Source organism: Labeo rohita, chromosome 15, assembly GCF_022985175.1.
Source record: "Labeo rohita strain BAU-BD-2019 chromosome 15, IGBB_LRoh.1.0, whole genome shotgun sequence".
NCBI lineage: Eukaryota > Metazoa > Chordata > Actinopteri > Cypriniformes > Cyprinidae > Labeo > Labeo rohita.
The window spans coordinates 24,246,382-24,269,837 of record NC_066883.1 but is presented as its reverse complement, the minus strand read 5'-3'; the positions used below and the strand labels follow the sequence as shown (position 1 = coordinate 24,269,837).

Sequence of the window (23,456 nt, the reverse complement as noted above, 5' to 3'; positions counted from 1 at the left end):
ATCAGTTCCGTGATTGAGTGGAATTACAGCGAGTCTCATGGGCCGTGAGACCTGTCCACCCTCGCTCTACACGCGACCGTGCCCTCGCACCAATCGCTCGCTCTGTTATCGATTAAGACCAGTTTAGAGCCATTTAAACTTCCTCAAAGGGGAAAAGAGAGAGCAGAAGAGGACAAGGAGTGAAAAACAGATACTCTGGCTAAAGTGAGTCCTGCACGCCGCCGTTCGGAGCAGCATCCTTTAATTATGTGCCTATGAATAGAAGCTCCAACACCACAGCGCAAGCGCCAGCTACCCGACTGGCCGCCATTTTCTACCCTCGCCCTTCTGTTTTTCGTCCAACACACACTGTTGAGTTGGATTTCTTACATAAGTGCTTTTTTGATTTTCACTGGAGGTTTGCACGTTCCTGTCAATGTCAAGTCGCCACACTGTTTCTTTTCAAGTCGGCCTGAAATCAAAACCGTCCGGATAGAGCTGCGGTCGGCCCTGTGGCCGGAGTGACACTTTCCACTGTGGCTTCGACGTAGTTAATTTTGGACAAGGCTAGGCGGACGAGGCTAAACTTCTCACTTAAAAAACCAAGCCGCCGTTCACGTACCTTCACAGCGCTGAGAAGGCATTTCTCGCAAATCTCAAAGAGCTGTTTTTCATCATGTGTTAATGATGTCAGGAACGTAAATTACAGCATGCATGTGTGGAACGTTCAGTCTGACCTTGTTAGTCAGCATATCTGGAGGTTCTTTTTGCTATCGAGGACTATGGGGATTTCTTCCAGCCAAACAATTTCATAACTCGAAACAATTATTATAGCCCTTTCGATTTACGCCTGAGCAAATGAGGTGATAACAGACACATCCCATTATTTCTGAATAAAGCTGACAGGTGAAGGTTAAACTGTTTGAAGTTTACAGCAACCCGCTGTTATCTAAAACAACCCGCCCCGGAGCACTCTCTTCGAGAGGACGCCCGACAAAGGGCCACACTCGGGGGACCAGGGCTGGGGCCTCCCTATAGGCCGGGACAGAAATCTTCGGTGAAAGAGTAACCAAAACATTACACTGACCCTTTGGATGAGATAAAGCAAACCAAAAAGCTGTGATTCTCAAACGCAGGATGGGATTTAACAATATTTCCCAGCTAGTTTGAGTGGATTTGCATTTGTATCTATTAAGGCATTGAATTGATTAAAAGTGATATATTTAAAAACATTACATGAGATTTCAAATAAACGCTGCTCTTTTGAACAGTCGTAGACAAAAAATAAAAAATAAATCATCATAGTTTTGGAAAAAATATATGTATAACACTAAAAAAATAAATAAAACCAGTAATAAATAGCACTGGTATATTTGTAGCAATAGTCAACAGTACATTTTATGGGTCAAAATGATCTTAATAATATTATTACATTTTTCTTTTATGCCAAAAATCAGTAAAGATTATGTTCGATGAAGATGATTTTGTCAACTTTCTACCATAAATATATCAAAACTTAATTTCTGATTAGTAATATGCATTGCTAAGAGCTTCATTTAGACAACTTTAAAGGTGATTTTCTTAATATTTTGATTTTTTTTTTTTTTTTTGCACTCTCAGATTGCAGATTTTCAAATAGTTGTATCTTGGTCAAATATTGTCCTATCCTAACAAACCATACATCAATGGAAAGCTGAAAATGTTCAAAAATTGACCCTTATGACTGGTTTTGTGGTCCAGAGTCACAAATGAAAAAAATAATAATAAATGTTTCTTGAGCAACAATTATGTATTTTTTGTAATGGGTAAAGTAATGGCTGAAAATTTGGCTTTACCATCACAGGAATAAATTACATTTTAAAATATGTTAAAGTAGAAATCATATTTAAAAGTGTTTTTACTGTATTTTGATCAAATAAATGATTGAGCAAAATGAGTCTTCTTTCAAAAACACTTTTTAAAAATCCATATAAAAATATATAAATACATATAAAATACATATAAAATAAATGGGCATGAATACATGTTTACCAACATTTTGTGTGTCAAAATGTTCTGCTTACTATAAAATATACATATTACAAAAAAAATACACTGCTGTTCAAAAGTTTGGGATCAGTAAGATTGATGTTTTGTTTTCTTAAAGAAGGCTGCATTTATTTAATCAAAAATCCAGAAAAAAAAAGTGAAATATTATTTCAGTCCAAAATAACTGTTTTCAGTGTGAATCTATTTTAAAATGCTATTTATTCCTGTGATACAAAGCTGAATTTTCAGCATCATTACTAAAGTCTTCACTGTCAAGTGATTCTTCAGAAATCATTCAGATATTTGAAAATTGGAACCTGCAATTTTTTCAGGATTCTTCAATAAATATAAAGTTAAACGGCACTTATTTAAAATAGAAATTTTTGTAACGATATAAACTACCATTTAAACGTTCGTGGTCAGTAATTTTATTTTTTTTTTTTGAAGAAATTAATATTTGTATTCAGCAAGGATGTGTTGATAAATGCTGTCCTTTTTTATTCATCAAAGAATCCTGAAAAAAGAAAAAAAAGTGTTGCCAACATTGATAATGAAAGTAATAAATCAGCATATTAGAATGATTTCTAAAGAAACTGAAGACTGAATTAATGGCTGATGAAAATAAAGAATAAAGTATATTTTAAAATATATTCAAATAGAAAACCATTATTTTAAACTGTAATAATATTTTACAATATTACTGTTTTTCTGTATTTGTGACCCTGGACCACAAAACCAGTCATAAGTAGCACAGCATATGTATTTGTAGCAAAAGCCAACAATACATTGCATGGGTCAAAATGATTTTTTTCCTTTTATGCCAAGAAAGAAAAGTAAAGATCATGTTCCATGAAGATATTTTGTAAACTTCCTAACCGTAAATATATCAAAACTTAATTTTTGATTAGTAATATGCATTACTAAGTTTTGAACGGTGGTATGTATAAAAATTAAATCAAATCACAACATACTTTTTTGATAAAAAAAATAATGGCATATGGTGACTGTTTATCACCATCACAATTTTACTGATAATACTGTTAATACTGGTAATGTCTCTCTCACACTTCATTTCTGCCGTCATTATTGTTGAACCCTTCACATAATTCTCTCTTCAGCATTTCAGATTGATAGGACGGTTATGTAGTCGCATTTGCTTTTATTGAGACCTTCAATTCTTTGTTGATCTAAGAAAAACACACATTTGCACTAATATTTGTACAAGTAATGTCCCTGAGCAGGCCTTGATTGTTGACTGTATGTTTGCTTTGCTCCGTGATCCATAGCACTTTTCTCTAACTGACTCGTAAAGATAAAAGGACTGCTGAGCTAAAAGTTCTAGTGCAGTTGACCATAGTGATGGGACACCGACTTCACCTCCACCTCCTGCTCTACGCATGCTAATAGGGAAAAGGTGGCTTGCTACTCTGAGGTCTAAAGGTTAACCAATAGCGCCACCTAGAGACAAACATGTTCTGTCCAAAGCAAGGTCAAGACTATCTAATTAGAAGAGTATAATTTACTGCATTTTATTTCCTCACCTTATACACAAATGTAAAGAAAGCAATAGTCCAATAATACTGAAAAAAGTAAAAGGTAAAAATATGGGGCTTCCAAACTGAACCTTTACATAGACCCTCATTTTCTGACTTAGATTTCATTTAAGTATTACGTTACGTCATTTAAGTATTAATGTTTCTCTTAAAATTAAAACAGAAATAATTTGAAACAAATGAGACAATTCCATTAACAGTACAGAGCTGTAATTAGAAAAAAAATAAAAATAAATTTAATTAAAATAAAATAAAACAAAAAGCAGATTAATGTCCACAATGTTTTATTTTATAACAATAAATAAAATATTTTAATTAATTAATCAATCCTAATTTAATGTGTTACATTTACTTTTTGCATAAATCCTCCTTTATAATATTACTGCAGCCAATCTCAATCATGGCTCACAGGCACGAGTTCTGTGGCATGGTTTGGCATCAGTTCAATACTGTGCGGTTGATACTGAACATCCATCAGGAATGTTTTGATCTGCTAAGATATGCATCATTTCCTTACCATCTTTTGGTAACCTGATGCAAAAACCATCTGCACCTGGAGGTGCATGCTTATGTACACAATGACTCATCCTCAATGGAGTCACCCATAGTATTTGTTAGTAAGGACAGATATGTGAAGGATTTCACTTAGGGCAATGGCTATCATTAGCTTTCAGCACCTTCTTATTAGAAGGACTCTCAATATGCGACACACACCTTACAATGAGCCATTGTGACCGGACTGGATATCCGGAGAAACAAACATGACTATAAGTAAAATTGAAAAGTGATCAGATAACTACCTATCAAAATGAGCCAAGACGCTCGTTCAAGGGCAGGTTAAGGACTATGCTAGCATGGTTGTACTGTATCTTTCAATAAAAACAAAAAAATGGTTGAAGCCATGGCCTAGTGACATCAAGCTGTGGTGCTCACAATAAAATAAAATAAAATAAAATAAAATAAAATAAAATAAAATAAAATAAAATAAAATAAAATAAAATAAAATAAAATAAAATAAAATAAAATAAAATAAAATAAAATAAAATAAAATAAAATAAAATAAAAGACAAAAAATTGATTACATTTAATTAAAAATTAAAATAAAAGATAAAATAAAATACTTTAATCAAATTGATTCAAATAAATAATAAAATAAAATAAAAATCAAATCAAATAATAAAAAAATTATCAAATAAAATAAATGGAATCAAATCAAATCCATAAAATAAAAAATATATATTGAATCAAATCAAATCCATAAAATAAAAAAAATATATATATTGAAACACATCAAATAAAATAAAAAAAAAAATAAATAAATAATAATAAATTAAATTAAATAATAATAAAAATAAACAAAAAAAAACAAAAAAAGAAACGAATCTCATATCAAATCTATAAAATTAAATTAAAAATCTAAATTAAATTAAAATCGAATCGAAATCGAATAAAATCAAATAAAAATCAAATATCTAAAATAAAATAAATCCAATCCAACCCAAAAACAAAAATAAAATAAAAAACAATATTGAATCAAATCAAATACAAAAAATAAAATCAAATGTAATTAAATAAAAAATAAAAAAATAAAACACTGAATCAAAAAAAAAAAAAAAAAAAAAAAAAAAAAAAAAAAAAAAATTAAAATATACATATATATAGAAAATAAAATGAAACCAATCAAAATTTTTATTAAATTAAATATCAAAAAATAAATAAATAAATAAATCCAGCAGGTAATGAATAACGGTCTCTATCATGCCTAAAGCATGTTGTGACGTGGCCGACTAAATGTGCTAAGAATTATGAGCCCGTCCTACGTCTTCTGAATAGCTTGGCTCTTCTCATGTTTAAGGTACATGCATTGTACCTTAAACATGAGAAGAGCATTGTACCATACCCAAGCATTGAAACTGTACCTGTTCAATGCTTGGGGTATTTCATTTGAAAGAGACTGAGGGCTTTGTTGACCTCAACACACTTCAAGAGAGACAGACATGAACAAGATCAGTGAGCACTAAATATTCCACTACGTGTTAAGAAGAGACAAGAGGGAAGAAAGAGAACGATAGATAGAGAGGAAAATGAGGGAGAAATGACAATGACCGATATGCCTAGGGGTAGATTCACTCGAAGACACACAATGGCTGCTTTTCAGAACAACAGATCTTAAGGACCAAGCAGACAGTAACGCTTAGGGAACAAGATGAGGTTACATGTAAAAAGGTGACATGACTGGCACCACCATATCCTTCGTTTCTTTTAATATCAGACAACCTTTCATGCATTAAAAACAGTCAAGCTTTAGTTTTAAATAACTGGTTTTCACCCTTAGATTAATAAAAGATGATATAATCTTAACGGAAATCTATTTTGCCCCTTTTAACAATATGTAATATACAGTGCACAGCATAAATGAGTATACCCCCTCTAAAACTTAACAAATTCAGAAATTACTCTTTACTTAGATGACATGTGAAGGTTCTTTGGAGATATAATGTTCCAACAAGCCTGCTTGATCAATTACCAAAGAAGAATGTCAAAATTATTCAGCAAAATAAGATTTTCTTATAAAAGTGATAAAATGTGGTGTTGCAAAAAGTTACTAAGTAAAAAAATGTGTAGGTTTAAGGCTATTTTTGATCAACAGGTAAGTATATTGAACCAAAACTTTTAAAGAAAACTACTTTCCTGAAATTAAAAGTGTCATATAGCCTACTAAATCATAATTAGACTTAATGCTGGCAGCAGTTGAACCACTTGGGAGAGAACTGCCAGGTGACGTATTTCTTAGCAAAAAAAAAAAAAAGACAATGGTACAAGAGGAAGACCAAATTATTGTTTTAAGTGTGAAAATATAGCAGAAGTACCACTGACATTTAAAAACAATGGACTTGTGACAGGGCTCCTGGAATAATCAGGTCTTCACTTTAAGTTTTCATTTAGTGATGAGTGAATTTTTGCTAGAAAAAGAGAAGGAGAAATACCATGCAAGCGCCGTCAAAAAAAAGAGCAAAAGCTATGAAAAGAATGACACTTTATCTCACAGGACTACGACACAGCCTGCAGAAGTGACATGCATGGTTGTTGTCACCACTGTAATTACCTACCTCAAGAGACCGAGTTAATCATTTCGGATCCAAAAACATACAAAATGTTATGGTGTTGCTAGAGGAGGAGTACAGTGAGTAGTAAAGCTCTTCTATAGGGATGTATGAGTGCTGAAGGTATGCGGGAGTTGTGCTTTATCAATGCTGTCATGAATTCACACACCACTGTGTGATGTAATACAAAAACTTGAAACAGAAGATGCTACCCTCCCCTCATTCCCTGACAATGAAGATATTCATTCTCCCAAGGTGAAAATCCTTCCGTGGACATGTATTTCACTCAATCTTAATGCTCGAGCAGCTGTGGGAGATTCTGTAGAGACGAGCTGAGCAAAACTCCCCATTAAAGGCATTTAAGGAGATTGTCCTCCAGGAGTTAAACAGGACAGGTGTGAAAATTTGTCATGAACTTGTACACTCAGTGCCAAGAAGGGTCAGAGCAGTATACTTAAAAGTCTGGAGGACATGGTAAATACTAGAATATAATAAATTCGCTGAATTAAATCTAGGGTGTACTCATTTCTGCAATTCTTCATTTAAACAAAACTGGCTAATTTACTTATCTTACAGAAAATATTGGCATACATTTTGTTGTTTTTATTAAGTATACATTTAACACATTTCAATTTTGCCATCTTTCCATTAATTTTATTAGTGATCATTAAGAAAACACATCTTTTATATTTATTCAGAGGGGGTGTACTCATTTATGCTGTGCATTGTAAGTCTCAGGTGTCCCCAGAATGTGTCTGTGAAGTTCCAGCTCAAAATACCCCAAAGATCATTTATTATATCATTTTAAAAATGCCTATTTTGAGTGAAAGCAAAAACACACTGTTTTCATGCATGTCTCTTTAAATGCAAATGAGCTACTGCTCCAAGCCCCCTTTTCCTGAATAGACCAATTTGGAGTAGACGTCACAGTTACGTCACTTGCAACTGTGCGCATAGTGGTTGCAGAAAAACACTGGTAACAAGTGGAGGTAAATTGGTAAAACCCACGGAATAAGAGAAAAAACTTTTTTGTGCCTTTTGATGTCAAGATCGGAATGCAAATCATTTTTATAGAATACTGTCGTCAAAGACGCCATTTGAAGCTAAACGCATATGTTTAAACATACATACTATGGATAAAACCTGCCATGATTACTTTTAAAGCATAAATTTGATTTAAACGATAGGTCTACATAATATTCACATATGCAGTTTATAGGGGATGTATTATATTAGCACTGCAGTTACAGAATGAAATATTATTTAAACCTTTTCTATTAACATTTTTACATTACATTTATTTATTTAATCTCACAATTCTGACCTTTTCTCGCAAATGCAAGTTTATATCTTCTAATTCGGACTTTATAACTCGATTTAACTCAAAAATAGTGAGTTTGTCAATTTTGAGGGAAAAAAGCCAGAAGTGTGGGATATAAACTCCTATTCTGAGCCGAGGGGACAAGACACAAAAAAACATCATCCCTGTTTCGGATCTGTAAGATTATCCCACTGTCTCACGTCAATTTTAATGAGTAAGTGCCTATCACTAGGTGACAAGCTCTTGTAATATGCAAAGAACATTTTGAAAATGAAATCTAATCTATATTATTATGATCGTAACTATTTTGTTAAATGTAATCTCTCCGGGGTTTTCTGCAACCACATTCACGAATCCTGAATGTTTACAAACCTATAATTGGTCTATAGGGTTGTGCCTTTACAGCTAAGATATTCTAAAGAAACATGTTTGGTTTTGATTATGATGTATATCGCGATGAAATCATGCGTTTTAAAGCCATATCAGTTTAAACTTCCGGGTTTTCTGAGCGCAAACATTCGAAGATAGCACAGAGAAAGCAGCTGTCACACAGCATTTGAGTACTAAACTAAGTTCTCTTTCATGTCTTATTGCGCTTAAATGGTCAAATACACACAAGTTTATGTTAAAAACAGACTTGTGTTACAAAAACAGTCGGTTATGTCTGTGAAGGTAAACAGCTGGGAAAGAAATCGTGTGTTTATATTAGATCTGTGTGGCAGCAGCGTAATATACAGTAAATAAATCAATAAATTCATTGCTTTCTTGTCTCTGAGGCTGGGACTCTAAATAGTGTTCTGTGTTCGTCTGTGCAGCCAACGACAAAACAGTTAGCATGCTTTGCTCGGACTTTTGCCATGGAGTTAGATTTACACCGTTGTCACTTGCGAAAACAAAACAATCCCTTTAAACAGGTTGCTACTGTACCTTTAAGGCTTCTATATGAAAACACATTCTTTTCTGATTGGCTAATCTCCACGTACCAGTGCAGTACAGTGTTGGTTATGAGAGCAGGTCAATATTGTTGCAGTTCAGTTTATAATGTGAACAGAATAAATCTGTATTGTATATCAAACTTTTTTAATTCAGAAAGGCAGGGATATCCACAACGCGTCTCCTTTAAAACCATATAAACGCCTGCCAAGCAACTGCCTAGAGTTTTGTGCTTTGGTAGGACTTAGTGAGGCATCACAATGAGGTGTTCACTTACCACTCGGATTAAACGCCATGCAGGATATAGGCTTATCATGTGCTGGAAAATGCGCAATCACTCCTTCTCCATCAGAATCCTCGCTAACAAGAACCTGAAACATATACACCAAAAAACACACAATAAAGCTACAGTAAGTTGACGGAGCTACATAAATAAAGGCTGACTTCTTGTTTACCTCACGTCTCAGTGTTTTAGACACGTAGCTGGCCATTGGCTCTACAGTGGCCTGTGCAATCGGATCTTCACAGTTACATAAGATTTAATCAGTTTAACAAAGATGTGTTATGGCATTTGTATAAAACAAGATGTGTTCCAAGTTGTGTTCCATTGTATGGAGTAAAAAATGAGCTGAAAAGGTTTCCATGTGCTTTTTTTTATGATCATCATTCATTCCCCATCATGTCATTCAGCCTTAAACATGTTGCCCTCTTGCGGGTGCTTAACAATTATCCTTGTGTCTACTTTAATCCACACTGGAAGATTTTAGCTTTAAATGACGTATGTTCAGCAAAATAGTTTCATTAAGGAATTCAAATAGACATTTTTTAAAAGATGTCCGCAAATATGTTGGTGTGTTTTATGAACACGGCTTCAAAGAAATAAAGACTAACCCATACGACCACTGTGATCAATGTGCATATTCTGCCAAAGCCCACAGAGCAACAGTTCCGTATCAGGCAGGAAGAAAAAGTGGCATGTTGAAGGAGTTAAAACAAACACAGCAGGAAGAAACTCTATAGGGTCTCTTCACATTTTGATACCCAGATGAGATTAATAGCTCCCAGTTAAAAAAAAAAGAACAGTAAATGTGAATCCGTAATTCATCCCCTTTTGTACATTAGTTGAAGAAGAAAAGAAAAGAAAAGAAAAGAAAAGAAAAGAAAAGAAAAGAAAAAAAGAAAAGAAAAGAAAAAAGGACAAAGGGATAATGAGTAATAATAAAATAAAGAGTAATAAAGAATAAAAAAAAAAGTTAAAAAAAATAAAATAAAAAAAAAATAAAGAGAATTTTATTTGCCTTAAATGTAATTACATTTTAATTTTTTAAAAACAAAAATCATAGATTTTTTTTAGAATTTCTTAATTTTCTCAACAAACCAAATATAAAGTAAACAAAAACAAGGTAAAAAAATTAAATTAAAGACAAACTAAAATGAATGTTAACCTTCCCATGTACAGTACTACAGAAAAGAAAAGAAAAGAAAAAAAAAAGAAAAAGAAATAATAAACTCATAAAAGCAGAAAGTAAAAAAATAAATATATTTTTCTTAAATTGAATTAAATTTTTTATTAAAATAAAAACTAAATTTTTAGTTAGAAAAGTTTAAACTAAAGTTTTTTTAAAGTTAATCATTTTTCTTAATTTTCTCAAAAAAGCAAATAACTAAAAACATGTTAACTTTTCCCCCTCATGTAGAATACTATAGAAAAAGAAAGAAAAGAAAAAGAAAAAGAAAAAAGTAAAAAAAGAAGAAAAGAAAAAGAAAAAGAAAAAAAAAGGCAGAATTTTAATTAAAATTGAAATTAAAACATTTTCCTAATTTTTTCTTAATTTCTCAATAAATCAAATATAAAAACAAACAAAAAAACTGGTGAAACTACAGGAGAAAAGAAAAGAAAAGAAAAAAGAAAAGAAAAGAAAAGAAAAGAAAAGAAAAGAAAAGAAAAGAAAAGAAAAGAAAAGAAAAGAAAAGAAAAGAAAAGAAAAGGAAAAGTAAAGACACAGGGATAGTAATAAACTCAAAAGCAAAGCTAAAAAGATTAAAAATGAAACTGAAAACAAAATAGAGAATGTTAACTTTTCTTTAGTTCTTAACTTTTCTTTACTTTTCTACTTAATAAACCAAATATAAAATCAATGGAAGTCAAATTTTAAATATCAATGTCAGAGGGTAAACACTAAAATTCTAAATAATAAAATTCCATTTTTTTTTTTTTTCAAATACCTATCAAAAGTAAGCAAAAAAGAAAGAAAAAAGCACAGTGTGTTGCTCATAAGAGGCTATTCTCTGGTCAGTGGTCCTCTGTTAAGTTTGCTCATGAAAGAGATTATAACTAAGCCCAGACATGAGACAGCCGGAGAGAAGAGTGATAAATCTAGCAGAGTGTTGCATTAAGGAGCAAGGCAGCTTTTAATAGGATCCAGTCCAAACAGAAAACAGCCTTGCTCTAAAACCCAGACATTTATTTCAGACTCCAAAAAAAATGCCCCTGTGACACAAACCAGATCGCTTTTATTAGGGGCAAAAACAGACAATGTTGTTGCTGTACAGGAATATACTATTGCTTTGGAAAAGTATTTGTGCGCAGATAGCTCCAAAGAGCAAATAAACTTCTTGCAGGAAATACAGAGCTGCAAGAGGTGGACGATGATGGTGATGATGGTGATGATGATGATGATGAGGGGGTGGGCTGGGTTCCCTAGAGACTGGGAGTGGGGAAGATGGGAAGAAAAACACAAGAGAAAATGCCAAGACCACTGCTGAAGTCACGGGAGAATGCCACTGACAGTAAATTCCATAAAGATGTTTTGTGTGAACACTGAAAACATGACTATCCAGCTTTGGGAGGAGCGCAGCTTCTTGGGAGGTTGGCGATATAAACACAGGAAAACTCTCTTGCCTCAGGCAAATCCGAGTGGTATACGTTTAGAAATAAGCAGAATAAATCACACCTCTAAAAGAGGATGACGTGTGGATCGAGTCACGGTCGACTCTCTGGGGAATCGTGGGTTTAGCTATCACATTTTAATGGGAGGATATATTTACATGGGTCAGAATCAACAGGATAACAAAACCTGTTTCAACTTAACCTCTCTCCAAATAAAAATCCTTGAACAGAAGAACTGCAAATATTAAAGTTAGCCATTTAAAGTCATCATGTGTCGCACACCTACATGTCCTCTTTTAACACACATCTGAGCCTTGGTGGAAGAAAAAAAGAAAAGAAAAGAGAGAACCTTTTCCGTAATGCTTCTGCAATGACCCGACTGTGATCTCATTCTAAAAGGCAACAGTTGTGCCAGCCAAGGGGGAAACAGCCACAGGAAGTGGCTAAATCATGAGATCAGGAGACTGCGGCCTGGCACGGAGTCTGTGAACGAATGGTGAAGCATGTGCTCTTATGACAAGGTGATGACAAACCCCTCGGGCCACAAGAAGCACTAATACTGAGTTATGAATGGGATTAATGGATTATTTATCTCAGAGAAAGGGGGAATGAATCCGGGTTCTTTTGTATCAAGGTCAGATGGGTGAAGAAAGTATCATAAACAGACATAGTGTTGTGATACTGTTGTGTGCTAGAAATCCTGCCATTCACAAGCCTCCATACCTGGAAAAAAAACATATGTTATGATATACAAGCGAGCATTTCATACCTGTCCCTCTCCCACGGTGTGTGTGTCTATGATGGTGACGACTCCAGGCTGATGTGGGCTGCGGCGGGTGCCGCTATGGGCAGTGCTCTCCTCATCAGGCGCCCCTGATGGCAATGTACCGGCGAGCTGGGTCACGACCTTCCCCACCATGGTCAGTCCTGTCTTCAAAGTCTGACAGAAAGACAAATCAAATAATCAAAAAGCTGTAGAGATTTATGATGTATACAGAAACACAGAAATCAAAATTTCAGTCTGAACTTCCAAAATGCAGTTTCAATGCAGCTTCAAAGGGCTTTAAACTATCCCAACTGAGGAAAAAGGGTCCTATCTAGCGAAACGGTCGTTATTTTCTAAAAATAATTAAATAAAAATGTATATACTTCTTAACCTCAAATGCTCGTCTTGTCTAGCTCTGCGTGTATTCTGTGCATTCCGGTTAAATACAGTTAAGGTATGTCGAAAAACATCTCATTTTCTCCTCCAACCTCAAAACCTACAATGCTGCAGAAGTACCGACCCAGCGCTTACAAAGTGAACGTGCAAAGAAGGTCAAACGCCCTTTACAAAAAACAAAAAACAAAAAAACAAACGCAATGAAGGAAGATCTTGAAGTTGAAGGAGAAAATGTGATGGGAGTTTTTTTGACTGTATTGACCCGGATTACACCAAGTACACATGCGTATCGCAGAGCTAGACAAGACAAGCATTTGAGGTTAAAAAGTATAAATTTTATTTTTTTTTTAGAAAATGGCAGATCATTTCGCTAAATAAGACCCTTATTCCTCCCCTGGGATCATTTAGAGCCCTTTGAAGCTGCATTGAAACTGCAATTTGGAAGTTCAAACTCGCAGGCACTACAGAAGTCCACTATATTTAGATAATTCCTGAAACATTTTCGTCAACATTATTTCTTTACGACTGAAGAAAGAGCCATGAACATCTTTGATGACAACGGGGTAAGTACATTATCTGTACATTTTTGATCTGGAAATGAACTAATCTTTGAAAATATTTTTGATGAAATTCAAGAGCTTTCTGACCTTGCAAAGACAACAACTAACAAGGTACTATCATGAATGTGCATTAAATGTGTTTTCTTTAAGCTTCTTGTAGCTTCATAAAATCAAGGTTGAACCACTGATGTCACATGGAACATTTTAACAATGTCTTTATCAGCGTTGGGGAAAGTTACTTTTAAAAGCCACGCATTAAAATATTGCACTACTCCCTAAAAAAGTAACTAATTACGTTTTTACTTTTTTATGTAAAGTAACGCATTATGTTCCTTTTGTGGGCAGGGCTTTCTTGTTTCTTTTTAATATAAAAGTACTATTTTTAGAAAATGCAAAAGTCTTTTCATACCAAAAAGTTTCATACCTCAAGCTGAAGGAAAAGTAAATTTACATCTGTACAGTAGAACACAGGAAAAGGTTCAACACTCTTCAGCAATATATAAAAAAAAAAAGACACACAAATGTTAGTTTATCTAAAGTAATTTTTGACTAATATTATGGTTGAACTGGATCATCAATGATTAGCAGCAAAGACATTAGTTAATAAAATGGGATTAAATACATAAAGGATATCTGTGTAGTCTAACATTTAAATTTTTGCAGGTTTGCTTCATATTCTGAGTTTTCATTCATTTTGATAAATACTGAATCAGTTTTTTTGTGAGTGAGATGAACTGATACATGTTCACATTTAGTCTAGAACTACAGTGACGCCATGTTTACACAGAGCACACAATGCCTCTGTACTTTCGATTTCTCTCAAGATGGGGACAGGAGGCTTGTCGGTCAATAAATGGAAAAACAAAGTAACTGGCATTACTTATTTGAAAAAGCAACTCGGGTATCTTCTGGTCCTTACTACTTTACTACCTAACACTGGTCCTTACTACCTTTCTGGGCCTTGAACGAGGTAGTAGCATTGCCATCTATGCAGGGTCAGAAATGGTCAGATCGGGTCTTACGGGTTTGGAACGACATGAGGGTGAGTAATTCATCACAGAATTTTCATTTTTGGGTGAACTATCCCTTTAAACTGTATTCTGTTTAACGCGTCATGTTCTCAGCACCATGGAAATATCTTCTACTAACATGCATCACAAAAACAGTGCAATAATCAGACGTTTTAAAGTAAAAAGAAACCTATTTTTTATTATTCAATAATACAAAGGGTTAAAGGAAAAACACTTCATTCAGCAACATTTGCACCAGCTAAATAGCTAAACAAGTACGATTGCAACACTCAAATCAATACTGCAAACAAAGTTCCCACATCCAGATATTCTGTTGAGCAATGACCTAAAAAACATGTTTGCATCGAGTGTTGTTTGAGGCAATGTCAACAGACAGGTGTGTGAGTTACCCGTGTATACTAACGGTTAGTGTTTGTGCGAGTGAGATGTTTACTCTGAGAAGAGAGCTGAGAAGAGATGTCCGATTTCTGGCACGGCAGTCGGTGCAGCGTCTGCCACCAGCCGGCCGCCCTCTCCCCTCCCCTCTCGGGCCCTGATCAATGGGGACTGTTTGGATTAGCACTAAAAACTCTAACTGCAGTGATTAGAAAACACATTAGTGTTGATCAATTAGGAGGCAAACGCTTCTCTTAATAATTGATGGGGCAAAGCAATTTACACACAGTCAGTTAGTGGGCTTGTCAGAGCATTCTCCAAAGGGCCCAACAAACACAGGCGCCACGAGGTATTGACGCTGCCGCTTGGCCTGAATGCCTGATTAAGCTCTCCGGGGCCTTGGCAGACAGACACACACATAGAGCGACGCTCACTCCATTAAGTGAGAACTAGAGGAGACCCTACTTAAGCTGCGCTATCCACTTACCCCAAACACTGTTCACAACGGCAGAGGTCTGAAAACAGAGCCCTGGGGCACCCCGCTGACGCAGACTTGCGGCTGGCACAATGACATCTCTCTTTTGGTCACATCGCGCTCATTTACACAATCTGTGCCTTGCAAGAATTCAATTTTGCAAAAGGCGCCCTCCCCCTTCGTTTTTGTGATTGTGTTACAGGATTGATGGGAGATGGCCCCCTGGCCCCCAGACGGCCGCACTCAGAGCCACTCAGCACAGGGACCGTGTGTCAGAGCGGAGGAGATGGTTATAAATCACAGCCCCGTCTGCAGACGGCCTGTCTGCGTATCAAGGCTTTTTTAACCTTGTTTTCCTCTCCGCTAACCTTTGCTGTGCTCCTTTTGATGTATACCGCCATTAAGGCTAATGGCACTTCTCTCACGTAAGCCGTTAGCGCTCGTTAGGCGGTGATCAGGCCGGCGGCCGGGGAATACAGATGTGGGCTTAATAAATCAATTAAGCAACCAGGAGAGGAGACTGGAACCATATGAAAGGTTAAGCACCAAGGTTCTGGCACCACTAAATGAACTCTAGTGGGTCTCTGAATCACTGAGGACTACGCCGAGACCGCTCTGGGACGCTATATGGTGAATAAAGTGAGTGGAACAGCACACATTATGAGCTTCATTTAGAGCAGAGCAAACAGGAAAGAAAGCATGACTGAAAATACACAAATTTGTGCAAAGAAAAAACAACACAATCGCAAGAGCCAGCTAACACTTTAAAAAGTTTAAGCTGTACGGACTGATTCCTTACCTTGCAAATAGGCTCATCATAAATTATTGTGACACAATGTTCTTTTAAGGATCATTGGGCAAATCATATCTTTAAAATGAAAACCTGATCATTCTGAATGTCCTAGAAGCTCTATGGTTTTAAATCAAAAACATTTTTGTCAGAGTAATAAACAGATCATTTCATCACCATGTTGAATAGTTTTTACACGCAGTGGGGATCCTAAACCCAACATGCCAACTGCGCACCAACAGTTATAAAGGTCAGATTTTTACAAAAGAATGGCTGGTTTTAATCTTAGAAAACAAAAGTAATAATGGTCAGAAGGAGAAGTCTCTCAGCAAGACAAAACTGAAATAATCTGTGCATAAATCAGGCCACAAGTGTGAACAAAACATGTGTTGGTCAAATGTGTGGACAAATGCATCAATGTGGCTCTAAAACGTATTTTATGGAAGCCCGTTTCCACCACTGAATAAAACATAAAAAAGATAATTGCGACTTTCTGTCGAAGTTCTGACTTTTTTTCCTCGTAATCGTGAGTTTACATCTCGCAATTCTGACTTTTTTCTTCAGTTCTGAGGAGAAAAAAAAAACAGTGATATGTTCACATAATTTGGAGTTTATATCACACAATTCTGACTTCATAACTCACAAATGCGACTTTTAACTCACAGTTGTGACTTTTTTTCTTGCAAGAGTTTATAATAACACAATCCTAACTTAATTTGTCAGAACTACGAGTTCTTTCTCTGACTAAACTCGCAATTGCAAATTTATATCATGCAATTCTGACTTTATAACTTGCACTTGTGACTTTTTGTCACAATTCTTTTTTTCCCCCTCACAATTGCGACTTATCATATGACTCACAATTCTGACTTTTTAATCTCACAATTCTAATTTTTTCTCGCAATCGCGACTTTACATCATAATTTTCACTTTGTTTTTTAGAATTTCAGGTTTATATCTCGCAATTCTGACTTTATAACTCACAATTGCAAGTTATAAAGTCAGAATTGTGAGATAGAAAGTTTTTTTTTTCAGACTTTTTTCTCCCCTCGCAATTCTGACTTTTTTTCTCAGATGTGTGAGATAAACTCGCAATTGCAAGTTATAAAGTCCAGTTCTGAGGAGAAAAAAAAAAAAAAAGACCGATGTTCTCAAAATTTATCTCACAATTCTGACTTTAAAACTTGCAAAAAAAAAAGCAAGACTTTAAAAGCAAGTTTATCTTACACAATTCTGACTTCATTTCTCAGAATTGCGAGTTTGTATCTGTCAATTCTGACTTAACTAGCAATTGCAAATCTATATCACGGAATTCTGACTTTATAACTCACAATTTCAAGTTATAAAGTCAGAATTGCAAGATATAAAGTCAGAATTGTGGGATATAAACTCACAACTGCGAGAAATAAAGTCAGAATTGCGAGACGTAAACTCACAACTTCAAGAAAAAAGTCAGAATTGTGAGATAGAAAGTTTTTTCTTTTCAGACTTTTTTCTTAGAATTGTGAGATATAAACTCGCAGTAGCAAGTTATAGTTAAGTTCTGCGGGGGAAAAAAAAAAAAAAAAAAAAAAAAAAGACTGATGTTCACAAAACTTTATATCTCACACTTCTGACTTTATAACTTGCAATTGCGAGTTTACTGTATATCACACAATTCTAACTTGATTTCTCAGAATTGCGAGTTTATATCTGACAATTCTGACTTAACTCGCAATTGCAAATCTATAATCATGCAATTCTGACTTTATAACTCGCAATTGTGACTTTTTATCTGACAATTCTGACTTTGTTCTTGCAATTGCGAGTTTATGTCACACATTTGCGAGTTTATCTCACGCAATTCTCACTATGTTTTTAGAAATGCGAGTTTCAGACTTATAAGTAAAGTATAAGTAAAAGTTAACGTACTAATAAAATATACACTTGTATAGACTATTTTTCTCAGAATTTGGAGATATAAACTTGCAATTGCAAGTTATAAAGTCCAGTTCTGAGGAAAAGAAAAAAAAAAAAAAAAAAAAAACTGATATGTTCACAGAATTGAATTTATATCTCACAATTCTGACTTCATAACTTGGAATTGCGAGTTTATATCTCACAATTCGGAGAAAAATGGTCCGAATTGTAAGATAAAAGTCGCAATAACCTTTTTTTAAATTTTTTATTCAGTGGTAGAAATGGGCTTCCATAGTATTTTGACACTGAAGCCGCTCAAAATGTATGGATTTCACTGAATTAGACACAAAATATCAAACCATGGAACATCTGCAAATAAACGATTGTTACTTTTTATCCTAAATGGCCCATTAATGTTAGATGACTAGAAAGTACTTATAAAAGTTTATATCTCGCAATTCTGACTATATAACTCGCAATTGCAAGTTTATATCATACAATTTTGAGAAAAACAGTCAGAAATGTGAGATAACTTTTTTGTATTTTTACTCAGTGGCGGAAAAGGGCTTCCATAGTATTTAGACACTAAAGCCACTCAAAGTGTATGGATTTCACTGCAAATAAATAATGTTTTTATCCTAAATAGCCCATTAATGTTAGATGACAAGAAAGTACTTCTAGTGTCGAAGTATCTATTTTTGAAATAATTAATACAAAGTTTTGTGTGTGTGTGTGAACTGCATTACTATAAAGGTGCGCTCATTCTATCTGACATTTATTTATGGCTTAGGTGTGCAAATACTTCTTGATGCCACTGTGCCATGTGTTGAAGACTGCAACTTGTCATGGCAGCGGTAAGAAGCGCATACTCACTTTAGCAGCACTGATGACAGTGGCAGTGTAGGACTGGGCATTATCTCCACAGGCCCCACCACGGGACTGATGACACCGGATCAGCTACACACACACACAAACAGAGACAGAACAGAGTCACATTATCATCCAGAACCTTTCAGCTCCCCAGCACTCATTAACCCACAGAGGCCTGTCACAGCCCGCGCCAGGACGTCTGCAGGCGGGCACGGTGAGTAAGAGGAGGAGGAGGAGGAGGATGCCATTAGGACAACAAACAGTTCTTCAGCCCCATTCTACGACGCACTCCCTCTAGGGTCCATGTCCCAGACCTATACAACACTTCAGCTGCCATTGGCCAGAAGCTCATTACCTTTGCCCAGACACACTGTCCCATCTGTCCATTATTAGGCAGCAAGTGGCCTCTCCAAGGCAAACAAACCGCACCCATTACAAAAATGATGGTGAATCAAGGGTCTACTTAATAATGATATGTCATATTATATTGTTAGCTCCTATCGATATGACATTGTCTTTGTAATGATATGTGCAATTCGTAAGAAATGAAAACATTCTGCTGTTTGACTTAGGGTTAAGCAAAGCAACAAATTATCAGCAACAAATTTGTCTTGAGGAGGGCCTAAACTAAACTAAACTTCTGGATGAATCACATCATAATTTATTAATAAAATAAAATAAAATAAAATAAAATAAAATAAAATAAAATAAAATAAAATAAAATAAAATAAAATAAAATAAAATAAAATAAAATAAAATAAAATAAAATAAAATAAAATAAAAAAGTTGTTGTCTTTCTAAAAAAATTAATTAATAAAACTAAAAATCTGGAGTCATTTAAAATAGTGGGTGTTCATACTACTAAAGGGAACTAAAGGCCTGAACTATTAGGCGCATGTTCTTGTGTTTAAAAACTTCTGGATGGAATAAAAAAATAAATAAATAAATAAATAAATAAAAAATTAAATTAAATTAAATTAAATTAAATTAAAACATTTGGGGCTTAAAGTCACGTACAATTAATAAAACAAACTAAAATAAACTAAATTAAAAAAAAATAAATTAAACGAAATTAAATTAGATTAAAAACTAAAAACAAAATAAATATTATAAATTTATTATAAAACAAAATTAAAATAAAAAAAATATATAAAATATAAAAAACAAAATACTAAAAACAAGATAAATAAACAAATAATAATAAAATAAATAAATAATAAATTAAAAAAATTATAAACAATAAATACTAAAATAAATAAAATAAAGGTAAAACTAAATAAATAATAAAATGAAAAACAAAACAAAACAGAGTTAAATAAAACAAAACAACATGAAATATAAAATAAAATAAAGTAATAAAAAATATAAAATAAAACAAAAAGTTAAAATAATAAAATAAAATAAAATAAAATAAAATAAAATAAAATAAAATAAAATAAAATAAAATAAAATAAAATAAAATAAAATGTGACCCTAGACCACAAACCAGTCATAAGGGTCAATTTTTCACAATTTGAGATATATGAAGATGAATAAATAAGCTTTCCACTGATGTATAGTGGAAATGACAATATTTGGCCGAGATACAACTGTTTGAAAATCTGGAATCTGAGGGTGCCAAAAAGAAAAATAAATAAATAAATAAATAAATAAATAAATAAATAAATAAATCATCTTTAAAGTTGTCCAAATAAAGTTCTCAGCAAATCATATTACTAATATCACAAATAAAAAAGTTTTGATATATTTACAGTAGGAAATTGACAAAATATCTTCATGGAACATGATCTTTACTTAATATTCTAATTTTTAGCATAAAAGAAAAATCGATCATTTTGACCCATACAATGTATTTTTTTTTTTTTTTTTTTAAAAAAAAAAAAAAAACGTGCTACTTAAGACTGGTTTTGTGGTCCAGGGTCACAAATATAAATAAAAAAAAAAAGTTAAAATAAAAAAAAAAATAAAACAAAATAAAAAAAATTAAATAAAATAAAATACAAAAAATAACTTAGATAATAAATAAAATAAAATAAAAACTAACAAAATAAAACAAAATTAAACAAAATAAAAACAATAAAAAATAAATACATTTATTTAAAAAAAAAAAAAAAAAAACGTTTTGGGTGCATCTGGAATTGTTTAAAATAGTGGGTTTGTATTACCTTGTTCTCAGCATAGGCCAACCACCGGCTTCCCAGAGCTATAGGGTTGAGGTTGGGCCCAGGACAGGGGTAGCAGCCTGCAAAACAAAAGAAAACACACAAATACAACAGATTAACTAAATAACAGCACAAAAAACACATGAACAATCCATCATAGCAGCATCTCGCCCAAGACTGTGTTTTACTAGAGCTTAGGGTTAGAGTAATACCAGAGGTTAAATAAGGGTTATGGCATTTTGTGACAGTAGGATGGCTCCTCAGCTTATTAACTCCCAGACAGATTGACCCATGAGAGCAATACAGCCATAGAACCCACACCGATCCCACATGCCATGATAATGTAGCTGTACATCACACGTGGCACATGTACAAACAGGGCAAATACGCAAGCAAATGCAAATCAGATTAAATTTAAACTTAATAAATAAGCACAGAAAGACCAAACATCTTTCTCAGTTCTTGCACCCAGAAAGGTTACGCAAGTGCATATCACAGTGTGAAGTGCACTGACAGTAATTTATAGCATGGAGTGAATATAAAATATATGCAGACAGTAATTTAGGGTGTAGAGGCAGGATCTGAAACTCGGGTGAATGGGGCTTGAGGTAAACCGCAAGCAAAGTAATGCAAAAGCCTTTTGTGCCTTTCCAAAGCAGAGGGAGCCAATGCAGTGAGATAACGTATGTTTAACACATCCTGTGAGCTGGGCTTGGGGGATTTTCACCATTGTTTTGTGATCTCACAGCCAGAAACAGAAAACCTTATTCAACGCTTCCTCCCAAAAAAAAAACATAAAAGTAATGAGAAACAACAAACAGGCCAGAGGGGGACATATTGTATAAATTGTTAAAAAAAAAAAAGAAAAAAAAAAAAAAAAAAAAAAATTATATATACATATCATACATACATACATACATACATACATATATATATATATATATATATATACACACACACATATATATATATATATATATATATATATATATATATATATATATATACACACACACATATATATATATATATATATATATATATATATATATATATATACATATACACACACATGTGTATGTGTATGTGTATATATATATATATATATATATATATATATATATATATATGTATGTATGTATATGTGTGTGTATATATATATATATATATATATATATACATACATACATACATACATACATACATACATACATACATACATACATACATACATACATACATACATACATACATACATGCATATATACAAAGTTGAGAGAAAAAAAAAACATTTTTTAAATTTTTTTTTTTTACTTTTTACTTTTTATTTTTTTTACATCTTTTAAACTAATTTTTAATTTTTTTAAATATATTTTTTCTATATTTTTTCTATATTATTTTCTATCTTTCTTAATTCCTATTTTAATTAATAATCCTATTAATTTTAATTACCATTTTGCAAGAACTGTATTTTGCTTAAAAAAATCTTTTCAACCTTTTAAACAAATTAAATAATTCTATTACTTTTTTCTAGAAACTTTTAATCAATAATAATTAATTTTCTATTTTTCTTAATTCTTATTTTTTCCTATTAATTTCAGTTTACATCTATTGCAAGAACTGTATTTTCCCGAAAATTAAAAAAATAAGTTGAGAGAAAAAAAAAAAAACATTTCTATTTATCTACAAATTTAAAATAATTTAAAATAATTGTATCCATTAATTTTCTATTTTCCTTAATTATTTTTTTTTCCTATTAATTTCAATTAACATTTATATCATTTCAAGAACTGTATTTTCCCAAAAATAAAAAAGGTGACAGAAAAAAAACATTTTAATTTTTTACATTTTTATTTTTTTTATCTTTTAAACTAATTTTTATTTTTAGGAAAAAAAAAAGTCTATTAACTTTTAATCTATTAATTTTCTATTTGTCCTTTTAATTTAAATTACCAATTTTAATATTATATATATATATATATATATATATATATATATATATATATATATATATATATATATGTGTGTGTATATGTGTGTGTGTGTGTGTGTGTGTGTGTGTGTGTGTGTGTGTAAATAATAAAAAAAAAAAAAAAAAAAAAAAAATATATATATATATATATATATATATATATATATATATATATATATATATATATATATATATATATATATATATATATATATATATATACACACACACTACCGTTCAAAAGTTTGGGGTCAGTAAGACTTGTAATAGTCTTTAAAGAAGTCTCTTATGCTCATCAAGGCTGCATTTTTGGATTAAAAGTATAGAAAAAAAAACAGTAATATTGCTAAAT

The 23,456-nt window shown here is 32.8% G+C and overlaps 1 protein-coding gene across 3 annotated transcripts in view; it reads right to left on the bottom strand.

Annotated features, from left to right (window-relative positions):
* The window catches only part of bcas3 (BCAS3 microtubule associated cell migration factor), a 324,375-nt gene that overhangs the window by 263,401 nt on the left and 37,518 nt on the right, over nucleotides 1–23,456 (bottom strand). For all 3 annotated transcript variants that reach the window (XM_051129928.1, XM_051129927.1, XM_051129929.1), the window contains exons 10-13: nucleotides 21,136–21,212; nucleotides 18,974–19,057; nucleotides 12,578–12,748; nucleotides 9,196–9,289 (exon numbers count right to left, since the gene is read on the bottom strand). In XM_051129928.1, the coding sequence (XP_050985885.1) occupies nucleotides 9,196–9,289; nucleotides 12,578–12,748; nucleotides 18,974–19,057; nucleotides 21,136–21,212 (426 nt within the window). The remainder of the gene's footprint in view (nucleotides 1–9,195; nucleotides 9,290–12,577; nucleotides 12,749–18,973; nucleotides 19,058–21,135; nucleotides 21,213–23,456) is intronic.